The 12,359-nt window shown below is 41.6% G+C and overlaps 1 protein-coding gene across 6 annotated transcripts in view; it reads left to right on the top strand.

The window, feature by feature from the left end:
- Window positions 1-12,359, top strand: part of ampd2a (adenosine monophosphate deaminase 2a) — a 40,544-nt gene that overhangs the window by 4,553 nt on the left and 23,632 nt on the right. The window contains exon 1 of one of the 6 annotated variants that reach the window (XM_050037499.1): window positions 211-721. The exons of 3 other annotated variants lie outside the window; for them this stretch is intronic. In XM_050037499.1, the coding sequence (XP_049893456.1) occupies window positions 268-721 (454 nt within the window). In that variant the 5' untranslated portion in view covers window positions 211-267. Of the gene's footprint in view, window positions 1-210; window positions 722-3,887; window positions 4,046-10,602; window positions 11,008-12,359 lie in introns of those variants that run through there. 2 more of the 6 variants (XM_050037496.1, XM_050037497.1) reach the window with 2 other exon arrangements.

Genomic DNA, 12,359 nt, shown 5'->3' with positions numbered 1-12,359 from the left:
CACTAGTCAGCTTACACACTAAGCTGGTTTCTGTGCTGATCCACTCTGACCGGTCTGTTTTCTTTGACTTTTTTGTCGCTTGCCTTTCATCTGGATCCCTTTCTCTCGGTTGAATACACATTCTCTGGATATCTTCAGTATCTAATTGCTATTTTTAGATGAGTGGAAAAAACTTTTGTCCTTCACTCACCTTGGCGTTCAGCTGGCGGGGTGCTGGCGGTCTCCATGCTTGCTGCCTGTCATGCTAGCTACACACTTTGATCTGCAATGCCCTCCTCTGTGGCTGTTTTTCCCTGCATCAGCTACAGGAAGCTCATTCCCTGGTTGCTAGGGCAACCAAGGAGGATGGCCCCCAGCGTGATCTGGGGAAGCCTTGGGCTGCCTTTCAGCTCGTCGCTGTGCAGCATGCCTCCTGACCCGCTGCTGGCTAGGAAGAGGAGGAGCCAACTCTGCAGAGGAGCTTTTCCAGGCCCAGTATGGGTCCTGCTGCCCCGCTGCCCCATCATGAGACAGAGCTCCAGCGTTAGAGCTAGTGCTCCTCTCTCCCTCTGCTGGCCACTGCGCAGCTGTGACTCACTCTGCTCCAGTAGTAACAGGAGCACAGGCGGCAAGATGTCATCCTCTTCCTTCTCCTCCTCCTCCAACAACGATGGACAAGGAAAGCCTAAATCTAAATCCCCTTTTCGCAAAAGGGGGAGCCTGCAAAGCACCACCAGCCCTGGTAAGTTTGGGTGAGAGGGGGTCCCATATGAGGAATGAGTAAACTCTCAATGTGGAGTCAGAAAATGACACAGATGCTTGGGCAGTGGCTTTTAAGAATGCATGCTGCTCACCAGGAGCACTAAGGGAAGGAACTGAGTTTCCAGAGATGGAGACTACTGCAACTCTGGTTAGCTGATCAGTTTTGTTTTGATTCTTTTGTTGGGATGTTGGTTTGATTAGTTTGAAGCTTTGACTGATGTTGTATGTTTAGCATTCAGCATGCATGCTGCTCTGTGTGGGACTGTAATGCAATTCACTACCAAGAGTATTTATCTAAACTAGATGATAACTGCTCAGTAACTGACACTCTGTTCTTAATGTGCAGTAAATATACGATAACAGCTAAACTTAAGCACATTAAAATACATATCAGAATCTTTTTTAATTGATTTTGCTGTCTTTTTGTGCATGCTGGTGAAAGAACACACTGAATAGGAGCTCCCTTTTTCAGAGTGTTTCCCAAGCTCTTATGTGGGTTGCCCGCCCAAACAGATGTGCACCCATTAGGTTATATATTGATTATTTCTCCTCCAGGGTTGACCTGCTGAACAATGTAAATCATTTTTACAAAGTTATTATGTATTTTACTTTTTTGCATGTTTGATGTTAGCAGTGTAAGAAGGTTAAAGGGATACCCAGCACCCAATGGGCCCCTTTGCCCTCCCCTTATAGCGATAACAGGTTACCATGGGTTTACTGGCTTCTACTTATCTCATCAGCTTGGGTTCGAAAGAGTGGTGGGATTGTTTTATCTTGCAGCTGCATCCTCCCTAACTGCCAAAATCTCATTGTTTTTATTCAGGGGAATGTGCAGTGACCACATGGAGAAAGAGAAACGTCATTAAAAAACACACATTTTTTGTTTCTGCACATCCTTAAAAAGTCGTAAAATGTCTTAAATTTAATTTTGTAAATATAAGCCCTCAGAAGTATTTAAATTGTCTTAAATTTTAATCTTTATACTTGCACCTACATAAAACTTTCCTCTGCACAGGACTATACATATGTCCTAAACTGTCTTATATTTTATGCTTTTGAAGACCTTTTCAAGATACTTTTCCACCAAATTTAAGTGTTTGATACTTGTAGACACCCTGTAAAAGTTATTGCATCCCACCCTCCCTATACATTTAGGTTAGATTCCTCCAGTAGCAGCCCAGAAGTGATAAGGAACTCTCTGATTGAGTCTCAAATCCCTAAATCCACAGTGGGTCTCTAAATCAGCTCATATTACAAAATATAGATAGTGCCGTTTCCTAATTCCTTTTTGATTGTTTGGGCTTCTTTACTTAGATTTAACCTGTAAAGCAGCTCAATCTCAGATGCTGTTCTATTAGCACAATATTAGTTATTGATATTGATTTAGGAATTTGTCACCACAGGCTTGTATCTTACTGGCACATTGTGGTATATTAATCAACAGTAGTGTCAGTTCAGGAGGTATACGTAGAGGTTTCATTAACTTTTTAGTGTGATGGGGTACAGGCCCAGTGATGGTAGCTCTGTGATAACCTTTGAAGTCGGTGCTAACTGGTCTCTGTGGGGAGAAACTAGAAAGTTAGACGCCGAAATGTATTTATGAGGCAATTAAATGTTAATATTGATTTAATTTGAAGCTACTTCCTCAGTGTGCCATAGCACAGCAGCACAAATGTTGAGTGTTTGGAGAGATGCTGCAGCAGATCCCAAGCAGTAACTCACGTTGACACACACTATGCCGTATTTGCTGAGGAAGCCTGTCTTTGCTGCAGTAATAAATAACTTAGAGGTCTCTCCATCCATGCAGTCATTTAAGTCCTCTCAATTAGCCGCTTGGCTGAGCCCCCCTGCACTCCCAGTCCGTCATAAGAGCCACATGTAGGCCACCCATTATAGCACTTCCATCTGACCACGCCAGTCTGTTACCATTCCCAATGCCAAATTACTGCTGCAGAAACATTTACTGGAGATGCAGCTTTAGCAGTTGGTGTTAAATTCACGTCATGAACTGGAGTCTTCAGCATTTCCTGTGTTACTTCTTGTAGCAGCACCAGGAATAGCTCTGCTCCACAGCAGTTTTCCTTTCAAGAATCTCAGAGGATTTTTTTCCCCCAAATAAAAAATCTCCAGCACTCTTGCACATTTGAAACAGATATTTTATGTAAGTGTTAGTGTTGATTTGCTGGTGGAAACATTGATTACTCTGCAGGAATCTGTCTCTGCCTGCAGGCTGCTTTTACCCACTGGACCTTCATTGCATCACATGAAGCAGAATATGTAATGTCTTGGCTTTGCAGCCAGAGCTATATGACGTGATGTATAGAGGCTATTAAAGTATCTGCCAGAGAGGTGAAGGGAATTCCTCTCGCCAGCATGAGTCACTGCTGCGCTTTCTGTTGTGATCTGATCTCAAACAGAGGCTCTTGCCTTGATCTTCACTAACTTACTGGCCACTAACTTGACACTACCCTCTGCACCTTTTATCTGCAGGCTGTTGGGTAGGGTAGCTGTCAGATGATTTTGTTGCAAGAGATTTTCTTTGTTCCTTTTCAGGTTGTGTTGTCAAGTCAATACCATTTGCAAAAAATGTGAGATCCCTGCCTCATTACATGGATTTCCCACTGTGGATTCTTTGCTTTGTATTGTGCTGGACAATTTACAGAGAGCAGAGAGAGTCTCTGGCATGTACATTGTGGATACAATTACAGTTTGCCTTTTACTTGAGCAGAAATGAGAAATGATGCTGAAAGCAGTGCCATTTTTTAGTATTTTATACTTAGTGTGAACATGTATTGATTATTCTAAATGAATGCATAGTCTATTCAAACTGCCTGCTCCAAATTATGTGCATGCTTCCTGCTCAGTATACATGCTGCTCCATGCTGCAGCTGACTGGTTGCTGTGCTCCCTCCAGCACTCTGGGCTCCCTGTGTTCTGGTTCACCGTTAATCATATATATATGATCCTGTCATGGCATGTCTCTGTGGGCTCTTAAATTTATGTGTGTTCTTCTGTATGTCATGACTTGCCTGCTCATGTGGGCTCTTTTCTTTTACCACTGGGGGGCTTTGCTGCACTCCTTTCTGAATCATTAGCACATCTACACATTGTTGCCCTATGGACTTTAACCTGCACATCAGGCAACCCCTGTGCCTATCAGTGGGATTTTTTCTTTACTTCTAAGAGACGAAGCAGAACCTCAGTGTCACGACACAAGCGAACGTCATTTATGTTGTTAAACTGAACTATTTCGAGCATCGAGGGAACCAGTGACTGTACATTTGGGACTAAGAGCAACCAAAAGGTATGACAGTAATGACTTTGCAGCGCAGAACAGATGATAAATTGTGTTTGAAACCAGGCAGGCCTGTGTGTATATACATGGGGACTTTATTTCATTTTGGTAAAGTGTGAAAATCTAGAACACTTTCTTTGAGCTGCTTTTTCTACAGTACATTTTAATAGCACCTTAACATGTACATTTACAGTTCTGCACTTTACCATTTCACCACTAGAGGGAGTCTAAGGCACAGAAGTGCTTTGTAAAGTCAGTCCATCAGTTTTAAACAAGTGGTCGTTTGTCAGTGTCTCCGGTCTTTGACTGTCCTGCAGTTGACATGAGTAAGGACCAGTTTGCTCTGTGTTTGGGTGGAAAATTCCAGGGCTTTCTCCTGCTATGAATAGCTCAGTTGCTTCCCATGTATGACAGGAAGTGTGTCAGTTCTGGAAAAGAGATTTTGGAGGACCAGGAACCAAGGCCTGGAAAGCTACAACACCAACAGGTGGGCCTGTTGTTGCTAGGGACGAGTAGATAACCAGCAGAGCCACAATATCTGCCCTTTTAATCGTCACCACAACACACACACACACACACACACACACACACACACACACACACACGCACGCTCAGAGCCGCTAGACTCAACATCATGCCATCGGACACACCGGGGTGATTTGCAGGTTGACAGATAGTGCTTACACGCATGGTTATGATGGGTTGTATTTCATCGCTGAGGTACAGTTAAGCACGCTGCTTTGGTCTGTCTCTGCTCTCAGCATGGCCCCTAATGAAGATCTGTTTTCATTTAATCCACCTCATTGATCACAGATGAACCAGCGTCAGCTGATGTTTGGTCCCTGACTGGCTTGTTATTGTCCTGTGACCTTAATGAGTCAGTGAATCACTCGCCCACCACTCCCCTGGTCACTTAATGATCTCCACTAATGCACTGTGAAGCGATGCAAACACACATAGAGTTTCTCAACACACACTCATCACAGTTTACTGATCATCAGTGAGCTGTAAGAGTAAATCACACATCCTTGGAGAGCGGGGTGAGATGTGGGCTTTAAATCAATAGATAATATAAATTGTCACTTGTTACGTAGCCCTTGGTTCAGTTAGAAGTGTTCCTTAGTGAGAAAATTGAGCATTCCTTACCAAGACTAAGTCAAGAGCTGAAATGAAAAGTAGATTAGTAGATCGACTTTAAATAGATCAGCAGCTATTTTGATAATCAAATTATCCTTTCAGTCGTTCATTCAGCTCCTGGTTCCAGCTTCTCAAACATGAGACTTTCCTCTGTTGTATATCAGAAACTGTGACCTTTTTTCATTTTTTTTTTTTACTTTGCATTGACTAAACTATTAATCAGCTAATTGATACAGACGTTCTGTAGACTATCTAGCATTTGTAGCATTCTCTTCATTCTTCATCATAGGTTTATCAAACGAGACAGTAGATTAGAGCATGAACAGGAAAAAGTATGCCAAAGTAAAGATAGCAGTGCCGAGGGGTGTGTGAGTCTGTATTAAAGTTCATAGAAACAGGATGTGTGTTATCAAAAGCCCCCTCACTTCGACATCTCTGTGAAGCAACACTCTTTTTATTGCCTTTGGCTTTCATGCCTGACTCACCTTTGGTCTCAGGAATGGAATATTAACCTCTCGATGTCCAAGCAGTGCTAAGTACAGTGTGCTACATGTTGACAGTGTCGAGTGACACAGTGATTCTCTTTGCTATATTCAGATGTGCTGAGAGGTGGCAAGAGGTTTGGTGTCTGCACAGGGTTGTGGATAATCACAGAGGATTGGAGGGAGAGTGTGGATGTGTGTGTCTGTTTCTTTTGGAGTGACTGTAGGTGTGTATATGCAGTTGCCGTGTATGTGTACATCTATGTGTGTGAATTTGGGAGTATACAGTCAGTGTTTTTGTAAACTTGTGTGTGATGGGCTGCAGGGAGGATTCTATTGTTTTGGGAACTGATATTCCTGAGAGATATGCACAACATCAGTGTGGATGCTGAGAACCCTGAGGACTTTTTGTCCCGTTTTATTCACATGGGAATTTCTGTGCAGGGTTAGAGATTAGGTTTGCTTGACAAGGACCTTAACATAATGTTAGCTCTCTTGTTCCTTTGGGAGAAAGGGAGTAGAAAAGGGTGCACAGCTGCTCCTCTGTGCTCTGTCGATTAGTGTCTTGGGAAAAAGATGTGTTGAAACAACAGAAGTAAAAGCAGTAAAGCTGGGGCTGAAAATGACTTCAAACCCAAGGTTGTATTTAAGAACGGTGATTTAAAGAAAGAAAGAAAGTGGACATGTAGATTGTGAGGCTTTGGGCAGCAAACTTAGCAGCTTGCTCTGATTTTATTGTTGTAAGCAAGTAATGTCATCAATGGCAAACACATACTCATCATCATTTACCCCAAACAAGGGAGGCCATTTTAGTCTTTAATATTAGAGCAGAAAAACTACCAAAGTTCTCAGCAGAGTGTAGATTACTGTTGGGCTGTTATAAAGCCAAACACTGGACTGGATTGTTACACTGAATTTAACTAGGTGTGATTGACTCAGTAGCCTTTTCTGAGTGGAAAAGTATGACACCAGTTCCAAACAGAAAACTAGCATCTGACTGTCATGTAGCACTGCTTTACATTGGAGCTCACTGATTCTCCACATTAAATCCATTAAATATGCACTTCTGTTACAATTATGAGACGTAAGCACTTAAAAGATTGGTGACGAGCCGACATACTATCTTCCTGAGTTTGTAACATTACTTTTTAAAACAGAAAACACAGATTTTATATTGCAATATTTACTGGATGTGACATACAGTACAGCCACCAGCAAGTTACTTCAGCCTTGCTTGTATTTAACGATGGTCATTTAGCTTACCAGTAACTTTCAGCTCCCTGGTGATCCTCCAGTCAACTATCTCATTTAGGGTGCTGTAGCAAAATAAGGAGGTATCATGTAGATAATTACCCATTTCAACTTCATGAAACAGCCATTCCTCTTCCATTGCAGTACTTTAAAAACAAGCCACAGGAATAAAGAGAAACATGCCGTCCGACAAAAGTTTAGCTCAAATTGGTGCTTGTTTGCCGCCACTTAGGACCCCTCTTCCATCGGCTTCAAATCTAAAACATTGTCATTATGGTGAAGTTTTAGTTTTTTTGAGAATTAATTCTGCTATTTCTCTTCTAGTCACCCAAAAAAACACATGAACAATAAAGTAAACAGACACAGAGTGGTCACTCTCCCCACTCCCAGCTCTATTGAAACTTGATCTCCTTCATATTGTCGACACTGGCTTTGGCTTGGCAGTAAGCTGCACATGTCCTGTAGGACACTAGTGGCTCCGTTAGTCTGTTTCATATTGCTTATTACTAATGCAATATGAGTTGGATTTAGCGCTGTGATACCGTCTGCACAGGTTGCTGAAAGACTGGTTTTGCTGGTTTTCATAAAATCAGATACAGATCTCCCCACTTATGTCTGGGCACATGTGGATGGGGAACAGGGAGTGCAGGGCAGGCTGTCTGGTGTGTATGCATTGCAATAGTGTAATGAAGAGGAGACAATACGTAGGTTATATTATCAAGGTGTAACCAGAGTAGAGTAGGCTACCTCGGACACAATGTCCCATAAAACCCCTTCCTACCTCCCTCTCCCCTCCCAAACAAGGAAGAGTTGAATCTCACTCAGTTGTCTCTCCCAGCTCCCTTACAGTCAAGATGGGGGGTAAAGATAACAAAAACAGTGATTTTTTTCATCTTATCGTGCCTAACTTTAGTGGATCATTGCATATTGGGTACAAAATTAATCTGCAGATGCTCTGGTTCAAAATGAGAACAACCTTTTTATGGATGGCAGTTTTTTAACCACTACAAAGTCCAAAATTTGGCCTGTCATAGACCAGATAAGGCTTGTTTTTAGTCTAGCTGATTGCTGGAAATTCTGTTTGCTACGTGATTTAGTTGATCACTTGCAGCTTTACTTCTTGGTTAAGAGGAGTGAGGAGTCAGTGGTTAATGAGGGTACAAAACAGAGAAGTCAATAAAATGTATATATATTTCAGAACATGTGAATCACCACAATCATGATAGGTCCTTGAACACACAGTCATAAATGTTCACACAGAATATTAGGCTGATTGGTCCAGTAGTATGCAAGATTACCTGTGTACAAACGCATGATCCCCTCCAGGCTTTCACCTGACGGAGATAAAAATGCCTCAAGATAGTCCAAGTTCACAAAAATATAATGCATGAGAAATCCTCACAAGCTTTGTAGGATAGGTTGCAGGTCACATATATAAATATTTTACTTTTGAAGTGGCTGTAACTTACCAGACAGAGGTGACAGTAGTATTTATGTGTGGAAATCCCCATTAAACGCCTCAATGTTCACATTAACTCCTTTATAACTTTCTGCATCTCAGGGCTTGTTTATAGGCTTCTTTAATAAATGACCAGCACACACACACACACACATACAGCTCTGTGAATATTTCGGCAGTCGCTGGTTGTTGTACTGACAGTGGCTGGTTGGAAAATTTGAACACATCATCCAAACCTAGTTCCTACCACTATTAAAAGTTAATGTCTTATGCAAATGAACTTGATGTACTTTAGTGTTCTGGCAGAGACCATTTATTTTGCTGTAGTACGGTTTCATTGATATGAAGTTTATGGTTACAATAAACAAACACAAATAACGGAAACTCGTGTGATTGTCTGTTTAGTTGTTAGAGCTGGCTTTGGGTTACAGATTGTGTTGACTGACTTCCTGTCTGGAAAAACTGCACACACTGTGCAAAAAAGGTCAAATATTGGACGCCCCACCTCTCACCTTTAAGTGGACAAATCTGTTCTTGGCAACGTACTTCTTGGCTTTAAAATGTCTTAAGTTATCATGATTAGTGTTTTTATGAATAATAGCAAGAGTATTTTAACTGTCTTGCACAAATGAAGTTGATTTCTTGTCATCTCTATCAATTTTTAATCAGCATAGGTACATACACTGATATTGTTAAAAATAAGATGAATGTAAAGGTGGCATATGCCTCAGAAATCATTATTTTTTAAACTTGTAAAACTTTTAAGCATTATATTTATCTATTTATTCTTTTTAATTTATTTTAGAAACCCCTCTGTGTTTGCGTGAGTTTTGAAGTAGGTCTTTTTTGAGCAAAAATTTCCAAACAGATTGTTGATTCATGGCGTGGTTAGACCTCAGCTAAGCTGTTAACATCCTGCTCAGTTAGTAAACAGCAGAGAGGATGTGGAAATGCCACTTACCACCTCATTTTAGGTCCATCATGCAACAAGCCACACAGCTTGAGCAATAAGAGCCTTGTGTATATAGGTCAACTTATTTAAAAAACTGTGGGTGATGGGTAGGTGTTGATTGTGGTTAGCATCTGTCATATGTCTAGAATGTGGTGGTAAAGTTTTCTGTCAATTATGGAGATAAATTTAGATTTAAGAGAGTGGTAGGCACAAAGGCGTGGCCCATTTATCTCTCTGCCTGTCAAACTGGGTTAGTACACAATAGTGAGTTTGGATAGTATGACCATACCAAAGCAGCAAAGATAAAAAACAGTCAGACAAGTAGAGCAACATTACCATCGTAGTTTTTCCTCTGCATCGTGGGTACTGTGTATTGTTGGCATGATGTGTATGTGATGTTGCACAAAACTAGGGATCTTGTCTTGAATTCAGTATTTGGTGTGGTTTGTGTTTCCACCTTTTGTGTGTCTTTCATGCTGATGTTTCCTTCTGTCTCTGTGTTCCTAAATTTGTTTGACCTTCATTTGGAAAGTTCTTTGACTAGCTTTGCTTTGAAAAATGATTAAAAATATGACTTAGTTAGGAGCAGATATCTTGTACACTGTGAAATACAGAGCAGACAGGCCTGCCTTGTGCCGCACAGAAGTCATGTGAGGAGGAAGGAAACGGCCTCCGCTGGCATCATGTGACGTAACATGGCAGGCAGCATGTAAAGGAGCTCGCTTGTATGTACACATAATCATATTCTTGCATACCCGTGCTCAGTCATATGAATTTTGACCACACAAACACAAGAAGTTACACTTTAGACATTGATTTTAAATGACAGTCATGAAAAAAGTTCAGTCAAGTTTTTATTTAGCTGCAGAGGAAATATTAAGCCAATTAAAACAGATAATATCGAACAACTACAAAGGCTGTATTACAGTGCTACAGTCTTGGTAACTACATAAGAAGCAAATCAACTTAGTGCGAATTCAGTGATTTCATTACACATACTAAGAGGAATGTTTGAATCCATGTGCAATAAAATATGTGTTTAATGGACATGTTGATTGTTTTTAAATACTGGTATTCATTTCATGGTTTAAAGGTTTTCTGTCATGAGATAATCAAAGCGGTGCATCATGAATAAGAGGTGGGAGGTAGAGAAGAAGTGGGAGTGACCAGAGATGCAGGGCCTCCTCCATTTTACAGCACAATAGAGCCTGAAGTGGTTCACCCCGGTCCCTCCCCTTTTCTGCCACGTGGTATATTCCAACCCAGTATTTAAATCCGGGAGCTTGAAGGCTGTACTGTTCATGCACTGAAAACCGGTGTAATCCAGGAAGCAGCTGAGGGACAGAGGCAGAGAGAGAGAGAGAGAGAATCAGAGGAAAGAGGAAAAAAACTGCTTCACCAGCACACTGGAGGTGGCGACAGTTACAACAGGAGAAGAAAAGAGAGGAGAAAAAGAGGGGTGGATTGTGTGATCTTGCTGTTAGAGCAGCTTGTGTTTAGAAGAGAGCGTATCCTGTCCCTCTCTTCTCTCTCTTTGCTGTCATTCTCTCTCTTCCACTGTGCCAGCGGGGGGAGGGTGCATCGGCCGTCCCAGGCCTAGTTACATGTCCCAGCATCCCGCAAGAGCTCAGACAAGGCCACTGCGACCGTAACGGAGACTGTGAGAACAGGACAAGACAGGGAGATAGAGGTACTGTAACCTATGCTGCCTAATGATGTACAGTACCATATACTGTAGAGCCTTTGAATGTGAATACTGTGTTACGAGAAGTTACAGCAGTTCTGTGTGAAGCATGGTACTTATCACTCTGAAAATACTGCACAAGCAAGCTCATAGTGACAGATGAGGTGTCAGTAAACACAGTTGGTGTGTACTGGAATAAGCTGACAGCATGTAGCAAACAGTGTGAGGAAATGATATAGAAATGAGGGGAGGGAGAGAGGAAAAATACGTCATGCATCTGTTAGGTCGGTCTGTTGCTTTGATGCTGATATTTGGAAAGCTTAATGTGTTGCCACAGTTTATTGCAGAGTCTTTCCGTTGCAGTGAGTAAACATTTGGGGCATCATGTCCCTGCTGCTGTTTTCTACAGTCCTGTATAATGCGGTTATATTGCCCAGTGGATTAATTACTGAGATCCTTGTGTGAGTGTGCAGATGCGAAACTGAACGTATACAGGATATGGCACAGGTTCTACAAGAGTGTGCAGTAAATTAGAAAGGCGACTGCAGTTTCACTTGCTGTTAAGGTGCCACTGAAGCTGGAAGAAAATTAACCTATTATTCAGAAGTGCATCTTCATCAACACTGTACTCCTCAGGCAGCTTGTGTGAGTAGACAGATACTGTAAACTGCTGGAGCCTCAGTTTTAAAAGTCCACCTGAGCATGTTGACCTTCCTGATGTTTATAAGGGCAGCGTTTTTGTGAGAACAGCTAACATATGTTTTGTGCGTTGGCGTATGTGATGGGAGTGACAAGTGACTTATCTGTCTTCTCTTAAAGGCTGTTTGTGTTCTACATGTTAAGCTGCGGAGTAGCAGTAAAGGTACATTTCTCTCACCACAGTACTGAGAATTATCTTGGTTTTCCTGCATGCATTGAAGTGTATTTTTGTCTTTCCTGTACACCTTCATTAAGTTTAAAAAAAGACGAGAAAATCATGCCCCAACTGTTTACAAAGTGAATTTGCAGGCAGCAGTTTTTAGCCGGCAATTTTCACCAGCAGCGTTCGTTCCCCTGTACTGAGCCCTAGTGCTGATAATATATTTTCAAGACGAAGACCTGAAGTAGAGGTTTATTCTCATCTGTGGTTGCTAAGGAACATCTGAAGCATGTGTCATCACTCTCCCTCTCAGGGAATAAAGTGAAATCTGTTCCTAAACATTGGAGCCACAAACCCAGTAGACCTAAAAGTAAACTGAAACACTTTTTAATGGGACACTATGGTGTATTTTTTTTATACCATTACCAGTTTCTCCCATTCTAAGATACCCATTATGCATTGCTGCTGCGTGACTTCTCTGGCTCTGCGTGACTTTTAG

Source organism: Epinephelus moara, chromosome 24 (genome assembly GCF_006386435.1).
Source record: "Epinephelus moara isolate mb chromosome 24, YSFRI_EMoa_1.0, whole genome shotgun sequence".
NCBI classification, from domain to species: Eukaryota; Metazoa; Chordata; class Actinopteri; order Perciformes; family Serranidae; genus Epinephelus; species Epinephelus moara.
The sequence above is the reverse complement of the archived record's forward strand: the minus strand, read 5'-3'. Positions and strand labels throughout refer to the sequence as shown.